This window comes from Thalassophryne amazonica, chromosome 21 (genome assembly GCF_902500255.1).
Source record: "Thalassophryne amazonica chromosome 21, fThaAma1.1, whole genome shotgun sequence".
Lineage (NCBI taxonomy): Eukaryota > Metazoa > Chordata > Actinopteri > Batrachoidiformes > Batrachoididae > Thalassophryne > Thalassophryne amazonica.
The window spans coordinates 13,667,787-13,691,611 of NC_047123.1; the positions used below are offsets into that span (position 1 = coordinate 13,667,787).

The following is a 23,825-nucleotide window of genomic DNA, read 5'->3' on the forward strand; positions in this document are numbered from 1 at the left end:
CCTCGATTTTATCTGTTTCGCTGAAAGAACATCCTGCTCTGCTTTACTCCACTATGAGTGGTGATGTAAAATGCAAAACTTGCACTCTGCACAATTTCTTCAGTCACAGCTACAGAAGCCCATAAGACATGGTTCAAGTTCTGACTTACAAGTTACTACCACAAGTGTGAAAAAAATTCTCAGCGTGATATAAATAGACAAAACTAATAATCAATATGTCTATCTAGAGCAAAAAAATTGTCTTCTTTCCAAAAGTATGTGTGATGCATTTGTGTACTCATTAATTAACAATTTATTTAAAAAAACAAGCAAAAAATTGCATTTTTTGGTGACAAAAAGGTTTTGCACTTCATGATGTCAGGAGGTCTGTATCACACAGCATAAAAACAGGGATGTATTTTAAGGTTTTAACCTATTGTGTATAAGATCTTGTTTAGCATGGTATCTAGTTTTTAAGGATTCCTCTACTTTCTGGGTTCTACATGACCTGGTGTCTCATAAAGTCTGGTAACAAAAGTGGCGATGAGTTCTCCAATGTATAAATGTAATGTAAATGTAAGATTTACTTTTATTTCTAATAACTAAGTCTGGTACTGACATGCATGTGTTACATACCATTTCAATCAACAAAACAAGATCAAGCAGATAAGCCACTGGGAAGTGCTGTATCCCCAGTTTTGTAAAAGCTGGAGTCCAAATAGTGACTCCACCTACTGCGAAATGCAAATGTGTGAAAAAAATAAGACATTTTCTTAAAAAAAACCTTGCATTTTTTTCAGTTTTCATCGTAGATGCCTGAAAACCTACCTTGGTGAGCCCAGCAATCACAAGTTAGAATACTGTGTTATGAAGTTTTTTAGAATTGAATTTTGGGTCCTGGCACCCACCAAAAAAATCACAATATATGTGCTATCATTAGCATCTCACACATTGTGCATAATCACATACGAGGTCTGTTAGAAAAGTATCGGACCTTTTTATTTTTTTAAAAAACCATATAGATTTGAATCACGTGTGATTGCATCAGCCAAGCTTGAACCTTCGTGCGCATGAAAACACATTTATTTTTCTCCCTTTGTGCTATACATGAAATACTAAATAATTATAGTTCTGGTGAGGTGAAAAGGCGGCGCGCTCTCTCAGCGTCTCAACAGTCGGAGTCCGAACGTTCAGGACTCAGGAGTTCCACCAACACCCCCCCCCCCAGGTGACTTTCCCAGACTGTACTCTGCGAAGGAGGAACAGAGATGAGATTATTCAACACTTATTACTACGAAATATTGTTTAGAGGCAAACTTATCAGCTACACGTTTAGGTCTGGTTTCAAACTTAGTTCAAAGAGGCTGCTGCTCACAGCTAGTGGAGGATAATTAATCCGCACGCCACTGCCGTGAGGAGCACGCCAAACAATTTCCACCAATAATTACTTATAGCTGCGTATAAACGCCAATTTACATTCACGGATAAACCTTTCAGAATATTCACCTCTGTCGTGTGCTGACAACGTTTGCCTCTCACCCTCGTCCTCCTTCACAGGCGCGATGTCAGACTCTGAAACGGCCCTCAGCGTCCCCACACGGTCGTCACAAGGTCGTATTCTCCGGCAATCTTATCCAACTCACTGCTGGTTTAAATGTAGTTCTTCATCACTACATTGGTACCAGCTGGAAGTCCTCAGATCTGCACGTGAACATCACAGGTGTCGTGGATTGTCCTAATAGAGATCCGCACGAGAATGCAACAGGTGCAGCCAATCATTGTAACAGAGGAGAGAGACTCTTCTGCAGCACATTTTCCTCAGAGAACAGCCCCAAATCACCTGGGAAGGAAAATAAACACAAAACAACCCAACCTTGTCCAGCCAACCCCCCCCAACACACAACAGTTGAGAGGAGGCTGAATGTTATGTCAGTGTACAATGATTAAGAGGCAACGTTCACATTGGACAGCTTGACACAACGAGCAGATAACTATTCACTCATTTACATTTATACACTTATGTAGAACTTTTTATGTGAGTGAGAACACAAGCCATGATTAAATTTAAAACGGCAGTGTTGACTATATTCATGAGTTATCTCTATGTTCAGGGGACTGTGCACTTCTCACTTCTTTTTTTTTTTTACTTTCAAATTGAGGTGTTTGCACTTGGTCTGTGCGTTCTTATATAAAAAAAAGTCAGATGTGGATATGTATGTTAAGCCGTCCACCTATAACATAATATGTAATATGTACTGTAAAGTAACATGTAAGTTGTATGGACGAAGTACAACCTGAGTGTATCCGTAATATCCAAATACTTACGGACCTTTATTCCTTAGTTACTTCCTTTTCTGTCTGCATTGTCAAACATTTGCAAACATTTGCTCCTAATGTATTGATCAGTCAATTTCAAAGTTCACTGAGGAGGATTAAAGTGGCCTTTAATCTCACTCAGTTTTGTCTTTGCTAATAATGCCTTTAAATCAAAGACATTAGACCAATGCTGTATTGTCTGGCTCATATGCATATTTCATATTTGACATGTATTCTCTGCTTAGGCTACACTGACAGGAGTGAAATTATGGATATCCAGATGTGACACTTGGAACAATAATGCGATATTTAGAGGAGAATGCCGATAAAAGCTTTGATGAACTAACAGTTCACGCTCATAGGGCCACAAAAGTGTACATTTTCTTCTCAGAAGGCTAGGTGTAGTAGATCCAGTTTCATCTGGATGATGGAAAGAAATACCATACGAAATCTAAAATTACAGCCTCTATGGCACTAAAAAGGTGTTCAGTTTGTATTGACACACCAAGTATTGACACAGTGATGAAGTGTTTGTATGTATGTCTACAACCCCAATTCCAATGAAGTTGGGATGTTGTGTGAAATGTAAATAAAAACAAATACAATGATTTGCAAATCTTCTTCAACCTACATTCAATTGAATACACCACAAAGACAAGATATTTCATGTTCGAACTGATAGACTTTTTTGTTTTTGTGTAAATATTTGCTCATTTTGAAATGGATGCCTGCAACACATTTCAAAAAAGCTGGGACAGTGGCAACAAAGACTGGGAAAGTTGAATGCTCAAAGAACACCTGTTTGGAACATTCCACAGGTGAACAGGTTAATTGGAAGCAGGTGAGTGTCATGATTGGGTATAAAAGGAGCATCCCCAAAAGGCTTAGCTGTTCACAAGCAAAGATGGGGCGAGGATCACGACTTTGTAAACAACTGAGTGAAAAAATAGTCCAACAGTTTAAGAACAATGTTTCTCAATGTTCAGTTGCAAGGAATTTAAGGATTCCATCATCTACAGTCCATAATATAATCAGAAGATTCAGAGAATCTGGAGAACTTTCTACACATAAGCGGCAAGGCCGAAAACCAACACTGAATGCCAGTGACCTTCGATCCCTCAGGCGGCACTGCATTAAAAACCAACATCATTGTGTAAAGGATCTTACTACGTGGGCTCAGGAACACTTCAGAAAACCAATATCAGTTAACACAGTTCGTCGCTACATCTACAAGTGCAAGTTAAAACTCTACCATGCAAAGCAATGGTAGAGTTTTAACTTGCAATCCATCAACAACATCCAGAAATGCCGCCGCCTTCTATGGGCCCGAGCTCATTTGAAATGGAGAGACGCAAAGTGGATAAGTGTGCTGTGGGGTCTGATGAGTCCACATTTCAAATTGTTTTTGGAAATCATAGACATCATGTCCTTCAGACAAAAGAGGAAAAAGACCATCCACATTATTACCAGTGCAAAGAGGTGACGGTCTAGTGGTTAAGGCACTGGGCTTGAGACCAGAAGATCTTCGGTTCAAATCCCAGCCTGACTAAAAATCACTAAGGGCAAATTTGTAAAGCTCCTTGAGCGTCTGATCCAGATGAAAAAGTGTGATATAAATGCAGTCCATAAACTGTCCCAGATTTTTTGAAATGTGTTTCAGACATCCATTTCAAAATGAGCAAATATTTGCACAAAAACAATAAAGTTTATCAGTATGAACATTAAATATCTTGTCATTGTGATATATTCAATTGAATTTAGGTTGAAGAGAATTTGCTAATCATTGTATTCTGTTTTTATTTCCATTTTACACAATGTCCCAACTTCATTGGAACTGGGGTTGTATAACTGTCTATATGCAAGTTTTTATATGTGTATCCTTTTCAGCAAGAAATTAACATTTTTGAAAGTGTTGTTTAACACTCACCCAGAGTTATTTCAAAACTGTCAGTGTTAAAAGATTAACACTGAGTAGTGTTAATAATACTCTTAACTAGTGTCGGTGTTAGAAAATCAGTGATACCAGATTACACGTAACTCTCATAAAGTAACAGTGTCTTGTCAAAGGGCATAGATAGCATGAGTTTGATTCAAACCCAGGTCTATAAACTGGCAGGCTGTCAGGGACTGAGCCAGGTCAGGGCGCTGAGCCCTTGTTTTTCCCCTTTTCATGGTCTCCCGTCTGCTGAGGCCTTGATTTATTAGTAATTATTTTCATCATGTTTTATTCTGCCATGTTTTTCTTGTCACTTTGTTCTTGTTATGATTCACTAGTTATATTATTTTCATCATATGGTTATTCTCAGTTCTGTTTTGATTTGTCACTTTGTTTTCTTTTGTTACTGTCATCATGTGTTTATTCTACGTTCTCATTTTGCTTTGTCACTTTCTTTCCTTGTTACTTTTATATTCTGACCATGTCTCAGTTCCATTCTATTAATTAATCTGTGTTTTCATGGTTGATCATTTAGTTATCGTTTGCCTATTTTTGCTGTTCTCTTTTCTGTTTGCACCTGGTCAGGTTTTGTTTCTTTTCTTCTTAGAGCTTATGTCTGCTTGTTCCAGTTTAGTTCTGTCATGGTGTTTAATTTCTTATTACGTATTCTCTGAGCAGATTTATCTAGTTTATCTCCGGTCTGCTTTTCTGTCCTGTTAAGTCTGTCTCACCAGTTCATGTTTAGTTTAGTTCTCATGTTCATGTCTGATTCCTGTTGTAGCTCAGTTTTGTTTTTGCCTCTTGTTCCCACTCCACATCCAGCACCTGCTTTCATGTCCTCATCTCACGCCCAGTTATTTATGTTCACGTCCTGCACCTGTCATGTTTTTCTCTTTCTTTAACTCTGTCTGCTTTGTGTTCTTCTCTCACTCACACTCTGTGCACCTGTTCACGTATCTTTGTCTTTTCTTCACTCCACCTTGTGTTGTCCTCCCTCACTGTCTTGCACAATGTAGTATCTTTGTTCACTAGCCACGCCCCCTTCTTGATTGTTCCTCACTTGCACCTTGTTAACTCCTGTCTTATTTAATCTCCACCCAGCCATCACACCCTTGCTCGTTTGATGTCCTTGTACACTAACCAGCGCTTTGTCTAGTCCTGTTTTTACCGTGTATCCAGATCCTGCTTTGTGTTTTTTGATTGCCTGACCCTGTTTGTGCTTTTGCCTCGCCGACTAATCACCTGTGTACCGAACCAGAGCCTGAATTAAAGACCATGATTTCTTCTACATCCAAGCCTATTCTGAGAGTTTGCATTTTGGGTCCAAACACTTTGGGTGCCTGACACCTGCCGGGCCTGATACAGGCCAGCTCCTTTGGTAGAGTTGGTAGCTCAGTGGATAACATCTGTTTAGATAGGAAGTCAGAATGAGTTTACAAAACTGCTTGGATGAAAATGAATGTACAAACTTCTGGACCACCATATACTGTAAAACCTATTGTTCATTAAGGGTAATGGGGAAGTAATAACTGATACTGTAAAACAAAACAAAGAATTTAGAAATTGTCATGAGAAATTATATGATTCACAAATACAGCATGACTCAGATGCAATGCAATTTTTTTTTTTTTTTTTTTTTTTGGGGGGGGATAGATTGGAAAGTTCCAAAATTCCAAATCATTTTGAGGAAACGCTTGATGCAGATTTGAAAGAAGGGGAAATCAGAGCATCCATTGATGATATGAGGGTGGGCAAAACCCCAGGCCCTGATGGGCTTCCAATTTAAACCAAAAATTAAAATCTAAATTGCTCAAAACATTCCTGGATTTGCTGTTAGAAGCATTTAATCATGGAAATCTACCAAAATCAATGACAGCTGCAATAATAACATTGCTACCAAAACCTGGTAAGCCGAGCAACTGCTGTGAAGATATGAGGCAAATAAGTATATTAAATGATGTATGATGTTTTGTGACAAAGGGCTCAAATGCCCCCCTTCACCCCCACCTGATTTTTTTCAGCACACTGCACGTAGTGAAACTGTGAATTCCTGAGCAAACAGAGTAAACTGAAAATGTAATAGCCCTACCTCATTGCCACGAAATCTTATCAAATCTGTTCTGGTTTCCAGAATCAGAATCAGAATAGCTTTTATTGGCCAAGTATCCATAGAATACAAGGAATTTGACTTTGGTTTGAGCTGCACAATCTCTGTATGGCATGTATAAATATACACTAAACACTGAATAATTCACAGTAATAAAATGTGAAAATAAAATGTGCAAGAAAAATAAAATTTGCAAATGAAGTGTGCAAGAAAAATAAAATGTGCAATAAGAGAAAAAGAAAAGGATATGTGATAGACAATAGATTGAAGATAAACTGAACATGAGATAGATGAATTAGTGAGTTTTTTCACAGGTTAAGTTGGTCATCAGTGTGATGGCCTGTGGAAAGAAACTGTTCCTGTGTCTGGTTGTTTTAATGTACAGAGCTCTGTAATGTCAACCAGAGGGGAGGAGTTTAAACACTGTGTGTCCAGCGTGTGAGGAATCTCCAGAGATGTTACCAGCTCGCTTCCTGGTCCTGGACCAGTATAAGTCCTGGATGGAGGGCAGGTTGGCTCCAATGATTTTTTTCTGCAGACTTGACAGTCCTTTGGAGTCTGTGCCTGTCATGTTTGGAGGCAGAGGGAAACCAAACAGAGATGGAGATGCACAGGACAAACTGGATGATAGCTGTGTAGAAGATGATGAGCCGTTCCTGTGGTAGGTTGAACTTCCTGAGCTGTCTGAGGAAGTACATCCTCTGCTGTGCCTTTTTCCTGATGGAGTCTATATGGGAGGTCCACTTCAGATCTTGGGAGATGGTGGGTCCCAGGAACCTGAAAGTGTCCACAGAAGGCACAGTGTTGTTGAGGATGGGGGGGTGTGAGTTCCTCCTGAAGTCTACTATAATCTCCACAGTCTTGAGTGGGTTCAGCTCCAGGTTGTTCTGACCACACCAGAGGACCAACTGTTCCACCTCCTGTCTGTATGCAGCCTCATCACCATCCTTGATGAGTCCAATGATGGTGGTGTCATCCGCAAACTTCAGGAGTTCAACAGAGGAGTTCCCTGAGGTGCAGTCATTTGTATAGAGAGAGAAGAGCAGTGGGGAGAGCACACACCACTGAGGGGTGCCAGTGCTGATTGTCCGCCTGATGGATGTGACGCTCCCCAGCCTCACCTGCTGTGTCCTGTCCGTCAGGAAATTGGAAATCCCCTAACAGGTGGGAGTTTTTGGTGGAGAATGTCGGGGATGATGATGTTGAACGCTGAGCTGAAGTCCACCAACAGGAACCTTGCATATGTCTCTGCAGAGTCCATGTGCTGCAAGATGTAATGCAGACCCATGTTGACTGCATCCTGAACTGACCTGTTTGCCTGGTAGGCAAACTGCAGGGGGTCCAGCAGGCATCCTGTGGTGTCCTGTGATGGCCAGGCTAAGATTGGTCCACAAAACACCATGAAAAAACAAGGTAGAGGAAATGTGACTCGGCCCGGAGGAAGCCAGGGGCCCCTGTCTGGAGCCAGGCCTGGAGGGTCCGCCAGCGAGCAGCTGGTGACTGGGCTTGCCATGGAGCCCAGTCAGGCACAGACCGAAAAGGTAACATGGACCTTCCATCTCCATTCTGTGGGCTCACCATCTGCAGGGGGAGCCGCTGGTTTCATATGTGCTGTCCCATGGGTGGCAGTGAAAGTTGAGGGCCTCGGCAGACCAGACCTGGGTAGCAGGTGCCAGCTCTGGGGGTGTGGAATGTCACCTCACTGTGGGGGAATTAGCCGGAGCTTGTGTGGGAGGTGGAGCAATACCAGTTAGATCTGGTGGGACTCGCCTCCACTCACAGCCTTGGCTCTGGAACCATTCTCCTTGATAGGGGTTGGACCTTAGTCTTCTCCGGAGTTGCCCAGGGTGTGAGGCGCCGGGTGGGTGTGGGGATACTCACAAGTCCCTGGCTGAGCACCACTACTTTGGAGTTTACCCTGGTAGATGAGAGGGTCGAGAACACCAGAGTACCCTAGGCCGAAGATTGATGATCGATTTTGTAATCGTATCATCTGATCTGAGGCCGCACATTCTGGACACTCAGACCCGGAGGCTGATCCACGACATGATCCCGGATATGCGGTTGAAGATGAGTATATGAATGATTGCCTTTGAACCAGGAAAGGACCACACACAGCTCCAGAGATATGTGGAAAATCTGGGTGCAGATGGGGGCCAGCTGGTCAGCACAGGCTCTCAGATATGAGGGTGAGACACTGTCAGGTCCTGGCGCATTTTTGATCTTTTGTTTGCGAAAGTGCTGGCACACCTCCTCTTTCCAGATGGTGTGGGTGGTGTTGCAGAGGGGAGGGGTTCAGATGTGACTAGGGGAGCAGGAAGCTATTGTTGTTGGGGTGAGTGAGGGATATGATAGGGGCCCTTTCAAACCTCGAGTAAAACATGTTCAACTCCTCAGCTAGTCAGGGTTCTCCACAGGGTGGGGGGGATGGGCTCCTGTAGTTTGTGGCATGCTGAAGTCCTCTCCACACTGCTGCAGGGTTGTTGGCTGAGAATTACTTTTCAGTTCATCAGAGTAGCTCCACTCAGCTATTCTGATCTCCTTTGTCAACCTGTTTCTGACCTGCTTTTACAGTAGCTTGTTTCCAATTCTATTAGCCTCCTCCTTGGCCTGGTGGAGCTGCCGGAGTTTCCCAGTAAATCAAAGTTTGTTGTTGTTGTTGCATTTGCAGGTTTGTGTCTGCACACACAGGTCCTCACAAAAACTGATGTAAGATGTCACAGTGTCACAAAGTTCATGAATGTCTGTAGATGCAGCTTCAAAGCCGCTCCAAGTTTATGTAGTCAAAGCAGGTCTGTAGATTCTGCCTTGATTGATCTGTCCACTTCTTTACCGTCTTCACTACAGGCTTTGCAGATTTTAAAATCTGCCTGTAAGTGTAAATGAGGTGGATCAGACAGTGATCAGAGAGTTCAAAAGCTGCACGGCGGCAGGGCAGTAGGCGTCCTTTATTGTGGTGTCCAAGAATGTTTACTTCCCTGGTGGGACATGTGATGTGCTGTCTGTATTTACAGTTTTTGAAAAAAGTTTGCAGCTGAGGGCTGCACGTCCTCTTCAACACCGTGACATCTGTGCACCACCTTTTGTTATATAAAAGCATGTTCCGCCTCCTCTCGTATTCTTAGAGAACTCTGTTACATGGTCTGTGCATGGCAGCTGGAAGCTGGGAAGGTGTAGAGTGCTGTCGGGGATGTGTTCACTGAGCCAGGTTTCAGTGAAACACAGTGAGGCTGATCTCCTGAAGTCTGAGTTTTTCCTGGTGAGGAGAAGCAATAATTCATCCGTTGTGTTCGACAGAGCATGTATGTTGGCGAAGTGGATAGACGGGAGGGCTGTGCAGAACCCCCATTGTTTCAGCTTCACGACCGCTCGTTTCCCCTCCGGTGTCTCCTGTAAGCTCCAAGCAGGGCTGCTGCTCCTCTGACCAAAATGTCTGTGAAACTCCCTGATTCTGTGAAAACTGGCAAAAAAGTTCCAATACATCTGACAGTCTGATTTTTATGAGCTCTCCTCTGGAGTAAGAGACCAGAGGTGGTGAGCAGAGTCCAAACAAAAAAGAAAAAAAAAAAGAAAATGCACAAAGTAAGAGAGAGAATAGTGTGAGGCAGCCATCCATACTGCCTCATATTTCAGACCCTCCTTGTCACACGAACACCTCCTGTTCTCCTGTCGTGGAACCATTTTACCAGCTCCTCTTCTCCTGACAACGCAGTCCCCCCACCCACCAGGCAGCCATTTTGCTGTTTTGGCCAGGGTTGCAAGCTAATCCTTGTTCCTACACCACTCCCGGACTAAGAAAATCCGAGTAGCATGGTGCTTCCCTTTCTCTTCTGCTTCTTTCACAAGTTTTAGCTTGAATGCTGCAGAGTAGCAACGTTTGTGTGGAGCCAATTTATGTAATTGTGTAGCAGCTACTGCATGCAGAAAAACATCCGTTTAGAGTCTGCGCTTTCTTTTGCATGCAGTACACATGTCTGTACATACCGTAAGCATGCATGTAAGCATGCACATGTGAACAATCATCAATAAATGCCCCTCTTCACAAAAATTGCAGGCTCCCAGGGCGTTTAATAGAGTAAATATGGTAAATACCACCAAGAATAAAATAACACACGATAAAGGTCCCAAAATGTAATTATTTCAATAAATTTTCATCCCTAAATAAAGCCCTTATAACCAACTAATAAGGCCTCCAGTGACCTGTATTAGCTTGTTGAAAAACAGGATAATATATAGTCTTGGAAAACCTAGTGTGAACTAAACCCAAGCTACCATTCACACTACACTTGCAGAAAAATACCAAAGATATGTGCAGTGTGCAGTTCAGTGTGAGGAAAAGACTGTACAAAATATGTCACCTTGAGTGCCAAAAATAGGAATTGTAAGTGAAACAGAGTGTATGTTGAAACAGTATTAATTTAGCCTTAAATCCTTTAAAGATGCAATGGAAGGTGAAAGTTTTGCATTTTCATACCATGTGCAGCTGCAAAGGTACAAGTTAACACTTACCTCTATGTTACAACCTTTAGTAATGCCAGTATAATCAGAACTACTGAGGAGGTTAAAAGGAGTTCTGGAGACTTCAATCTCTTGAAGGCAGCCTGCATAACGCTTCTGAGTAACCTCTGACCTGTAGATATGTTTAAATTACATTAAAAAGTAGTTTACACACCAGAACAATAAAACTTCTCTGTCTCACAGCTCTGTAAATTCTCAATTAAATAACTAAAACACCGCAGTAGTCAAGCCAGGGTGCCATGTACACAGACACAGAGTCACATTTCACAACCCTCAAAAGGGGTAATCTGACATTTGTCTGTACTACCCAGTGGTCGGCAAAAATCAAAAAGTTAGCTTCAATAACCGCTAATCAGCTAACTGAAAAGTTATCTTTTGTAGCATTTAACCGATAAACCCAAAATACTTGTCCGTCATGATTAATGAGTTGTGCAAAGCGATGCATTCTCAGACTGCGTTAACCCTTGAACTCAGACGCAAATTGGATAACATCTCGGAGAGTAGCTATGACCTGATCTTGTTTGATAAGGTCGACACGCAAGCCTCTGAATTTGCTTAGGTGAAGTCACTGCTCCTTTGTCTGCAGCCTTCTGCTATTCCTCTCACATAGAAATTAGCGCCTTCCTGTGAATATAGTGAGGAGGAGCTGACCCCCCCCCCCCCACGCCACCCCACTACCAGCCATCATGATGAGGATGCTATGTCTATTGCAGCATCTGAGTCATTTTTAGTGCCAGGCAGGTCAGTTTGAAGGCCAAGAACAGGGGGACCGTTCCCCTCTTCCTTCCATAACGGACTCCCACACCTTAGACATGGACTCTCCTCAAGCATCTGAGTCTGGCCTGCCCATTGTTAAGCAGGCCATTCACTTGGCTTGGTGTTGATGCTCCTACCACTTACACTGCTCCTTCAAATGCCTTTTTCAGGGTCACTCAGAAGCTAGTGTTCAGTGTCCCACCCATTTTTTGAGGTAAGTGTCCAAGTGCTACAGAGGTGCTGTCCTAGGCCAGGGTTTTGGGTCTGTGGCCCAACAGACCCTGGAGCGTGTTGTTCAGGCAAATAGGTCTCGCCAGCAATTTGCCGAATTGCAGCAAAGTCCCAGGCGCCAACCTAAGTACGCAGGTGGCTTCTACCATGGGAAGAAATGTGCTTTCTGGGATTGGGGTCTGCTTTGTCAGCCCTCACACCAGCAGTCCACGTTGCGCCCATCTACACATAGACCCACCAGCATGCTCACCACTCGAAATATCAATGGATGGCAGCAGTTGGGTTTGACACCAAGTATGAGATCACTGGACATTTTTCCCAGACGCAGCTCGACCAGTGACAGGCCTTGATCTCAGACTCATGGGTAGGGATGAGTATTGATAAGATTTTATCGATATCAATGCCATTATCGATTCTGCTTATCGAGCCAATTCCTTATCGATTCCCTTATCGATACCCCTTGTTAATTTTGTACTAAAAGTAGGCTTTAGAGGTTTTCTATGTATTTCATTGAGTCTTAAAGTAAATAAATATGAAATTGGTCACTGTATCCTTGATCTCTGGACAAATAAACTGTCATTAAACTTAAATAAGACAGGGATGAAGTGGAGGTGTAAGAGTCACTAGGTGTTCACGGGAAACATTTATTTCTGTATGTATGTATGTACATATTTATTTATGTATGTTCATTGTTAGTTGGTTTTATATTTTCTGTTGTGTTTCTATTCAGGCTCTTTTTGTCTCTTTCTCTAAAACTGTATATAATAACTAATCATTAGATTATTAATATATAAACAAAAATAAATTTAAAAAATACAATTTATAATACATTTGACTCTTTTACGACAACAAACACTTATTATACGGAAAAATGCACCCGAACGTGATGACAGCTGCAACTGCTTAATGCTAATTTTAACATTGAAAATGCCATAGACATGCTAACACATTAGCATCGCTCCCGTTTTTGTTATAAAATACATCTATCAACTGTTTCAGAAGACCATAATAGATCTGTTTAACATAGAAAAGGTAAATAATAGTCACAGACGTATGCTCTTTAGGGTTTTAGCGGGGAAAATGAAGGTACAGCGAAAGAAAAAAAATGAATAAGCGAAGCAACAGATCGAAGCACTGCTTCAATCTGTGAACCACTGCTTCAATTGGTTCAAGGTTCAAGGCAAAGCCGCGCTGCAGAAAAGTTGATTACGGACCCACTGCAGGGTCTGTAATCAATGTAGAGAAATGATGTGTGGATCGAATCATTTCTTAACGATACCTGAAAGCAACCGGTTCTCGATACCCATCCCTACTCATGGGTGATTTCCACATTAGTCAGGGGCTACAGTATTCAGTTCAATTGTCGTCCCCCCAGAGTTCAGTAGCGTAAAAGTTATGGTTGTTACAGACCCAGAGAGGTCTCTTGTTCTCAGGCAGGAAATTTTAGAGCTCCTGAAGAAAGGAGCCATAGAAGGGGTCCAGCGAAAGTGCTCAGTGAAATATGGATGATATGTTTAACAGGAAACAACAAATGATTGGTCAAGTTTGCAGAAAATTTGTGGTAATTGTTCAACATTGCAAGGTTGTGCAGAATTCACAGAGAATTTGATTGAATTTGCTTGAACTGTTGTGATCGAGACATCACACTTTCCTGGAGGGAGACTACAATGTATATTAAAAGCTGTAACCGCCTGAGGACAAAATGATTATAACATTTTCTTTGAAATTTTCCCAAGTGCTTTTTTAACAGAACAAGGAATTTTCAATACAGCATTTCAAAACAACCTAGTTATATTTGGTTGCTTACATTATTTTACACAGAAGAAAACTTATTTTAAATTATTTCAAAAACTTAACTGATTCCACCAGCTCAAAGTAATGTTAACCAGTGAAATCACCCGGTGGAGTGGGTGGTTGAAAAGAAAACCCTTTCTGGAATGAGTTGAATACCCCTGCCCTAGTTGCTCCCAGTGTGTAATGAGCGCCTTGCACGGCAGCACCCTGACATCGGTATGTGAGTGTGTCTGTGAATGTGAGGCATACTTGTAAAGCACTTTGAGCTTCTGATGCAGATGGAAAAACATTATACAAATGCAGTCCATTTACCATTTATTGACATTTTGGACTTGAGAAAAAATATATTGATGCTCACAAAGCAGGAGATGAATATACAAAGTTATCACAGTGTTTCCAAGTGTCAAGAACTGGAGGTAGAAGTATCATCAAGAAATTCAAAGCGAGCCACACAGAGAGAATAAGCCTGGCAGAGGTAGGAAGTGAAACATTTGAAAGACTGTGGAAAGAAATGAGTGAGATATGTGTCTAAAGACCCCAGAACAACTGCCAAGACACTAGTGAATGACAAGTTGGGAAGTTTAGTCTCAAAGAAGACAATCACTAGAGCCCTGGACAGGTATGGACAGCAAGGCTGCAGAAAAACTCCACTTCTGCAGAAAGACACCTTCAAGCCAGACAGAAGCATGCTGAGGACAATGTAGAAAAAGATTATGTATACTGGAAGTGTGTCCCTCGGTCAGATGAGATAAAATTAGATCACTTTCACCATGGAAACACTGCTCATGTTCATGAGAAAGACAGGCAAGACATCTAACTTAAAGAACACTGTTCCCACAGTGAAATATGGTGGTGGGAGTATTATGCTCTGGGGATGCTTCAGTGTGCCTGGAACTGGGAATCTCCTCAAGGTGGAAGGAATCATGAAAAAAGCAAGGCATGTGAAGATTTTGAAAGAAAACCTCAAGCAGTCAACAGCAAAACTGGGTCTAGGTCATCACTTTGTCTTCCACCAGTACAACAATCCAAAGCATACATCACTGGCCTGCACAAAGCCCCAATTTGAATCCCAATTTGAAAATCTGGGGGGTGAACTGAAGACCAAGCTCCATGCCAGAACACCAAAAAATCTTTAGGAACTTGAGAGATTCACCAAAAAAAAAAAAAAAAAAAAAAAAAAAAAATGGACTGGGGTTCCTCTTGACACATCTGAGACTTGTTGAAACTACAACAAACGACTGCAGGCTGTTAGCCAGTAAAAAAAAAAAAAAAAAAAAAAAAAAAAAAAAATGCACGGTTGACTATTAGCAACAGGGGCCTAGTAGGTTTTTGTTTTTTGTGAAATATCCTTGTGTTTGTCTGCAAAGTAAAATAAAGCAAGCATTCAAAATAAAACCAGGATGTTTAGTAATGCTGTGCTGAACCGACCTTGCTCTGTTAAAAAAAAGCACTTGGGAAAATTTTTAAACAGTTAAATTTCATTGGGGGGGGGGAGATAATTTTGTCCTCGTCCATGCTTGTTTGACACACTGTGTGTGCATATTACACAAAGTTAATGTGGAGTCACTTTCAAGGCTTGATTTTGGATAAGTCATGTATTTAAACCCTCTGTCCACATGCATCCTGTTAGGTTGTGAATGGCTTCCTGATACAAAAATGGCAAAAAAGACAAACTCACGGGATAATTACTAATCCCGTCGCAGTCGATCTGCAAGCATACGTGGTCATCCCCCACCATGTGTGCTGTCAGGATCATTGGGAACAATATTTGGGCTGTTCAAAATTTTGACGCCAACAGAAATCATCGGAAACCCTACCAGGTTACTGGCAAGCCCGCGGCAACTTAACCAGTTGTCTGCAATGTCCCAGGTACCCTGCTCCAAGCTGATGGCATTGGATTTGTACCAAACACTGATGCAGATCTGTACCCAGTCTGTTTTCCTAAAGCTCACCGCAGCAAGCAGGTGGCGAAATATTCCATCCCGTGAAAATGCATCACCAGTGGCAAGGTCATTGCCAGGTTCAGCTCTACCCCATTTTTGCGGCTTTGGATGTCATTTGCTTCCCAATTTCTATCTGGAGCCCACCTGGAAACTGACAGGAACATGTGGACACTAGGCGTAAGTCACTACTGAATGTGTCTGTCATATTTTCTGAGCTAACATAGCCCAGCCTTCAAAATGAATCTGCCACAGAAGAAAGTGTATATACCTGTAGCTTCCGATGGTAGGGATGCCTCCAAAATACAGCTTCTGATTTTCTTTGAGGTTCAGACCGGCAGCTGAACTTGGAGATTCAGCTGTTATCTTCTCCTCTTCATTGCTGTCAATGTCCACAATGGTTACCTTAGCTTAAACAAACATGAATCACAAAAGAACCGTTTAAATTAGTTTTTTTTAAACATTCATCGTACAGGCATTATAAACACATATACGCAGTGAGCGAACATTTCGGCCAAACACTCGCTTGCTGGTTTGATCACCTGTTCTCCGCATGCAGGCACACGCGTGTAGCAGCTTGTTCAGTCGTTATGAACACACACGTGCAGCTGAGTGGCCATTTCATCTGGCCACACACTCGCACACTGGTTGGATCACTTGTTCTACACACATACACGTGTGCACTCCATCATGTGAGAGACACACACTCTTGCCAGCGCACCCTCTCCTTTATGAGAGGTCAGTTTAGTGCTGGGAATGTGAGGATGAGCGAAGATTTGATTGCGTGGGTGAGTGAGGGGGTGAGTGACAGCTCCAATGTTGGTGGTGTCTGACAGCAGTCTGTGTCATCTGACTGTTGTCTAAAATATATTTGGGCTGCATCCTCCAGGTGTGCATGAGGCAGCCTGGCTGCGTTCTGACACAGGTGACCAGACCTCTTTCCCTCCCAACTGTGTTTGGATTACGACCATATTTGCTGTGTCGGCCTGGTTCCTGCACATTCTTGCTATGTGTAATGGGGGCTTTAACATCTACAACCCTGTTTCCAGTGAAGTTGGGACACTGTGTAAAATGTAAATAAAAACAGAATACAATGATTTTCAAATCCTCTTCAACCTATATTCAACTGAATACACCACAAAAACAAGATATTTAATGTTCAAACTGATAAACTTTATTGTTTTGTGCAAATATTTGCTCATTTTGAAATGGATGCCTGCAACATGTTTCAAAAAGGCTGGGACAGTGGTATGTGTTACATCACCTTTCCTTCTAACAACACAATAAGTGTTTGGGAACTGAGGACATTAATTGTGAGTGTCATGACTGGGTATAAAAGAGCATCCCTAAAAGGCTCATCCATTCACAAGCAAAGATGGGGCGAGGATCACCACTTTGTGAACAACTGAGTGAAACAGTTTAAGAATAATGTTTCTCAACATTCAGTTGCAAGGAATTTAGGGATTCCATCATCTACAGTCCATAATATAATCAGAAGATTCAGAGAATCTGGAGACCTTTCTATCCGAGGTCTGTCCAAAAAGTATCATACCTTTTTATTTTTTTCAAAAACTATATGGATTTGAATCATGTGTGATTACATCAGCCAAGCTTGAACCTTCGTGCGCATGCATGAGTTTTTCCACGCCTGTCGGCTGCGTCATTCGCCTGTGGGCAGGCTTTGAGTGAGCACTGGTCCAACCCTCCCGTTGGATTTCTTTTGTCTGAGAACTTGCTGAGAGACTGTCGCTTTGCGCCATGAAATTTTTTTCAGAAACTGTTTGAGACAGGCAGTTGGAAACCATTCGATAGATTCAGTTGGATATCGGTGAAGATTCTGTCGGCGTCACGCGGATTATGGACTGTTAAAACCTTTTTAAAGACGGCCCACAGTGGCGGAGGGCGCACGGCGCGCCGAGCGGCCATTCGACAGGCAGGATCGACCAGATCATTTCTAAACTTAACGCTGTGTTGATCTGGGACATCATGTGACTACCACAGAAATGGCAACAGAGCTGGACATAGCACTTTTGCGGCACATTCCACTGTTACAGGAGATTTAGTAATGAAAGACATGCAGAGGATTTCGCGCGTCGGCACGAAGCAACTCAGGACACGCAGCAAAAAAACACCTCCGTCTTGGAAGTCTCACAGGACATGTTGGGGCATGTCCAGCTGTTACACAATTTCTCAGATACTCACTCGACTGAAAGCCATCGAAAGCCATCTGAATCTTCTGAATGGTTTCCAACACGGAGGTGTTTTTTTTTTGCTGCGCGTCCTGAGCTGCTCCGTGCCGACGCGCGAAATCCTCCGCACGTCTTTCATTACAAAATGTCCTGTAACAGTGGAATGTGCCGCAAAAGTGCTAAGTCCAGCTCTGTTGCCATTTCTGTGGTAGTCACATGATGTCCCGGATCAACACAGCGTTCAGTTTAGAAATGATCTGGTCGATCCTGCCTGTCGAATGGCCGCTCGGCGCGCGCGCCCTCCACCACTGTGGGCCGTTTTTAAAAAGGTTTTAACAGTCCATAATCCGCGTGACGCCGACAGAATCTTCACCAAAATCCATCTGAATCTTTGGAATGGTTTCCAACTGCCTGTCTCTAACAGTTTCTGAAAAAAATTTCATGGAGCAAAGCGGCAGTCTCTCAGCAAGTTCTCAGACAAAAGAAATCCGACGGGAGGGGTGGACCAGTACTCACTCAAAGCCTGCCCACAGGCGAATGACGCAACCGACAGGCGTGGAAAAACTCACGCATGCGCACGAAGGTTCAAGCTTGGCTGATGTAATCACACGTGATTCAAATCTATATAGTTTTTGAAAAAAATAAAAAGGTACAATACTTTTTGGACAGATCTCGTACATAAGAGGCAAGGCTGAAAACCAACACTGAATGTCCGTGACCTTCGATCCCTCAGGCGGCACTGCATTAAAAACCAACATCACTGTGTAAAGGATCTTACCATGTGGGCTCAGGAACACTTCAGAAAACCATTGTCAGTTATCACAGTTCGTTGCTACACCTACAAGTGCAAGTTAAAACTCTACCATCCAACGCAAAAGCAATACATCACAACATCCAGAAATGCCGCCGCCTTCTCTGGGCCTGAGATGAAACTAAAATGGACAGACGCAAAGTGGAAAAGTGTGTTGTTGTCTGATGAGTCCACATTTCAAATTGTTTTTGGAAATCATGGACGGGCTTATGGGGGTGTGTTAGCGCCCATGGCATGGGCAACTTACACATCTGTGATGGCACCATCAATGCTGAAAGGTACATCCAGATTTTGGAGCAACACATGCTGCCATCCGAGCAACGTCTTTTTCAGGGACGTCCCTGTTTATTTCAGCAAGACAATGCCAAGCCACATTCTGTGTTACAACAGCATGTTTTTTTTCATAAAAGAGTGCAGGAACTAGACTTGGTTGCCTGCAGTCCAGACCTGTCGCCCATTGAAAATGGGTGACCCATTATGAAATGCAAAATACGACAACGGAGAACCCGGACTGTTGAACCACTGAAGTCGCACATCAAGTAAAAATAGGAAAGAATTCCACCTGCAAAGCTTCAGCAATTAGTGTCCTCAGTTCCCAAACGCTTACTGAGTGTTGTTAGAAGGACAGGTGATGTAAAACAGTGATAAACATACCACTGTCCCAACGTTTTTGAAATGTGTTGCAGGCATCCATTTCAAAATGAGCAAATATTTTCACAAAAACAATACATTTTATCAGTTTGAACATTAAATTTCTTGTCTTTGTCAGTGTTGTATAAAGTACCGGAAAATCACACTTAAGTAACAGTACAGATACACTTAAAAAAAATGACTTTGGTAGAAGTTCAAGTAACCGATTGAAATGCTACTCAAGTAAAAGTCTTAAAGTATCTAGTATTTATTGTACTTAAGTATGACAAGTAATGTACAACTAAATGTACTCAAGTACTGAAAGTAAAAGTACAAGTAAATGTTAATAATGAAAAATGGACTGATTTATTTTTTTTTTATAAAAGTTTATCTAGGCTTGTAAATGACTGGTAGTATTAGTCAAAATACTGAAAATTGTGAACATCACACAAAAACACATCAGAAACAATGTTTCAAAACCTAAACGAGAGTAGGCTACTCACTAGGTGTTCACAGGAAACAGTTATTTATTTCTATATATATTTATTTATTTTCATTGTTACATGGTTTTATCTTTTCTGTTGTGTTTTGTTTCATTAGGTTCATCTCTTTCTCTAAAATTGTATTGTAACATTATTAGTCTATTATTATTGACTATTATTGTCTATTATTTAGACTATTATTGTTGTTGCTATAATATATGAATAAAAATAAATTAAAAATTACAATTTGACTCTTTTACGACAACGAACACAAATCAACACAAATGTGCTAATGCTACCTTTAACATTGAAAATGCTATAGACCTGCTAACGTGTTAGCATCGGTCCTGTTTTTAAGTTATAAAATACATCTATCAACTGTTTCAGAAGACCATAACAGGTCGGTTTAACATAAAAATATTAAATATTACTCACAGACATATGCTCTTCAGGGTTTTAGCGGGAAAAAAATTAGGATAAAGCGTAGATCGAAGCACTGCTTCAACCTGCAAATCACTGGTTCGATTGGTTCAAGGTTCAAAGCAAAGCCGCGCTACAGAAAAGTTGATTACAGACCCACTGCAGGTCTGTAATCAGTGTAGAGAAATGATCATTTTCCTGACAAACACCCCACAAGTGCACAACTGCAAAAAAAGGTTACTGGCCATGCATCATGAAAAATCGGCTTGACTTCGTTACAGTCACTAGTAATCAGTGGTGTCTCTGGGTGACAACACAACTTTTATCGTGTGTGTGTGTGTTTTTTTTTTTTGTAATGAGTAACGGCATGGCGCATAGAAGTATGCAATTAATGTCGGAAATGTAGTGAAGTAAAAGTGAAAGTAAGCTGAATTTAAAAAACTCAAGTAAAGTACAAAGTCTCTCAAAACGTACTTAAGTACAGTAGTGAAGTATTTTTACTTCGTTACTATACAACACTGGTCTTTGTGGTGTATTCTGTGATGGGCACAGATAACCAAAAAATTAACTTTGATAACAGATAATCAGATAACTGAAAAGTTATCTTTGATAAAGATAAAACGATAAACCACCCAAAATTGTATCGGAAGTTACAGATAACCGATAAATTCCAATATTGTCTCTGGTACACTTGCAACTACTAACAAACTGAATTTGAGTTTTAACACCACAATTGCTTCTGGTAGCATCAAAAGCGACAACAGACCCAAACAATGAGCCTGCACTTCTGTTTTGAACATCCTGCCCCCTGTTGGAAGCTCTTGTTTACTACATGACTTCCAGCACAGAAGCAAGCTGACAACAGCTGCAAAGCTCAGCTCTCTACCCAATCACAATGCTCCGATCAGGCCGAGGGCTTGGAAAATAAAGCAACGCTGAGTTATGGTTTGGTGTATAAATAAAATGAATACTGATAGAATAACTCCATTAATTTCAATTCTGTCATTTGTACAAAGTTAAAATATAACATATATCTTTTAATGCTGAATAATGCACTAATTCTGAAGTTTTGTAACAAACACAGACAGGTCGCAAAGGATTCTGGGTAAAATGTGCCTCTTCTGCTAAACACTGATTGGTTGAGTCATTCATTATGTAAACCAACACGTTAATGTGACGTGTGTTGGTGTTTACAGATAAATGTGCTTTTGTAAAATATTCCATTTTTTATTTGTAAAAACAGGCATTTTTACGGAGCCCTGGAAGTGTCATCACAAAATGTTTTGCATGTGGAGAGAAAGTGCGCTCATTTTATTATATTGTGCGCACGTTTTTATTATATTGGGCGCATGTTTTATGATGTTGTGCGCATGTTTTATTATACTGTAAAACGTGCACTCAATATTGTCTTGACACATAAATGTTGGCTATTCGCCCTATTGACGTTTCAAATCCCGCAAAGTCTCGGGAGAGGTCACCACGCTGCGAGAGCTCAGTAACATTGAGAACTGCATTGAGATGCTCTGATCGCGCTGCACTTTAACCGCTGCACACAGACACCACCATTAACATCGCAACATAAAACTATTTTTATATTGTGCCTAAAACTCTCGTGAATATATTCTCTGGGTTTATAGACATTGTTATTGCGTTTGTTTTATGTAAACATGCGAGAATCACAGTCTGTCTCTCCATTATTTTCAATGGGAGCTGCTGTGAGCTACGCTCGCTTCCTGATCAGGTCGTTCTGGGGGAAAGTGAAGTTTGCTCTTTAACGATTATTGTCCTTTACAACACTGTTTGTCCTCTTTGTTCCAGACTATATGTCTAAAATTCAGTTTGCATTTATGAAATTCCACGCAGATTAAACGTAGCAGACACTGATTATTTGTTATAATTGTTTTAGCAAGTTTTCAGGGTATCACGCATGCAGTCTCTTATTAACGTGACGAAAAGCATAAAAAAAATACATTTTTGTAGTATAATATTCATTTACAACTCTCATCGTGTTGATTCTCTATAGATAAGATAAACTGTGCAAAAAACCTGTTTAATCTCAAAGCCTACTATTGATTGAAGTTCCTCCACTACATCCCATCACTAGGATCTTATAATTGGGCAGCGCCAGAAAACGTGGAAATGATCTATCTGCCTGAGCGTTTCCACACTCTCCAGCACCATCTATAACTTGGCTGACCTTTCTGCAAACCTTGTTGTTTGACTGCAGCAACTCTCTGGCACGCAAGGGATTATGGGATACGTCAATAGGGCGGATGAACACGACTGGCCAGCAGATGGCAGTAGAGACTTTGAAAACCTGCCAAAACAAAATTCCAGATAATCCATGTCTGCTACATTTAAGATGCGTGGAATTTAATAAATGCAGACACAATAACAACGTCTAGAAACCCAAAGAATATATTCACAAGAGTTTTAGGCACTAGAGTTTAATGCTGTTGTCCATAAAGCCTGATCAGAGTATTTCAAATGCATTTCTCATGTCGTGAACGTACTGAGATTACCCTGTCCTACCCATAATGCACTGTTGGGCATAGCATATATCCACACTAAAACCTTAAAAATTAGCGCATTACTTTAAAACTAAAACATATATCTGATATTTTCACTTTATAAAACTTCAGACATGACATTAATTTAAATAACTTGTCTGAAATTAGTGTGGTTAAAATTTGAACTATAAGTTAAAAATGTATGCCTCTGGATGACTTGGGTGATATTGCCCGCGTATCAGTATGGGGTTAAAAGAAATTAGTTTTTTTGGGGGGGGACCAGTTCTTCTTTGCCTGCAGACAATAGGGCGGTTTCTTCTTAAAGCAGCTCTTCTCTGTTTTGCAGAGGGTAGAACTACACATCAGCTATGAATAATTTAAAAAGTAGGTGCTCAACTGATTTTAAGTTTTATAAATATTTGTAGCTGTTCAGCTCTATTTACCACGTTATCGGTCTAAAAATTGTCAGACAAAAATTTATCACAAGATAATTAGTCCAATAATGGTTTTTAAAGTTATCTAAAAAGATAATCCATCCATTTTCTTCCGCTTTATCCGGAGTCGGGTCGCAGGGGCAGCAGCTCAAGCAAAGCCGCCCAGACCTCACAATCCACACACACCTCCCCCAGCTCCTCCGGGGGGAACCCCAAGGCGTTCCCAAGCCAGCCGAGAGATGTAATCCTTCCAGTGTGTCCTGGGTCTTCCCCGGGGCCTCCTCCCAATGGGACGTGCCCGGAACACCTTTCCAGCGAGGCGTCCAGGGGGCATCCGGAAAAGATGCCCGAGCCACCTCAACTGACTCCTTTCGACGTGGAGGAGCAGCGGCTCGACTCCGAGCTCCTCCCAAGTGACCGAGCTCCTCACCCTATCTCTAAGGGAGCGCCCAGCCACCCTGCGGAGGAAACTCATCTCGGCCGCTTGTACCCGCGATCTCGTTCTTTCGGTCATGAGCCAAATCTCATGACCATAGGTGAGGATCGGAACGTAGATCGATCGGTAAATCAAGAACTTTGCTCTCTCTTAACCATGACGGTCCGATACAGCGACTGCATCACTGCAGACGCTGCACCGATCCGTCTATCGATCTCACGCTCCATCCGTCCCTCACTCGTGAATAAGACCCCGAGATACTTAAACTCCTCCACTTGAGGCAAGGACACTCCACCAACCTGAAGAGGGCAAAGCACCTTTTTCCGGTCGAGAACC

General features: G+C 41.7%; 1 protein-coding gene and 1 long non-coding RNA gene across 6 annotated transcripts in view; one reads left to right on the top strand and one right to left on the bottom strand.

The window, feature by feature from the left end:
• Positions 1-23,825, bottom strand: part of lama2 (laminin, alpha 2) — a 780,279-nt gene that overhangs the window by 147,312 nt on the left and 609,142 nt on the right. For all 5 annotated transcript variants that reach the window (XR_004558560.1, XM_034162644.1, XM_034162643.1 and 2 more), the window contains 2 exons: positions 15,849-15,987; positions 10,848-10,968 (listed from right to left, as the gene is read on the bottom strand). Coding sequence is in view for 4 of the 5 variants with exons in the window: in XM_034162644.1 (XP_034018535.1) it covers positions 10,848-10,968; positions 15,849-15,987 (260 nt within the window). In the remaining variant the exon portion in view is untranslated. The remainder of the gene's footprint in view (positions 1-10,847; positions 10,969-15,848; positions 15,988-23,825) is intronic.
• Positions 10,128-23,825, top strand: part of LOC117503416 — a 559,959-nt gene continuing 546,261 nt past the window's right edge. Inside the window, exon 1 of the long non-coding RNA XR_004558561.1 lies at positions 10,128-10,205. This is a non-coding gene — a long non-coding RNA (uncharacterized LOC117503416). The remainder of the gene's footprint in view (positions 10,206-23,825) is intronic.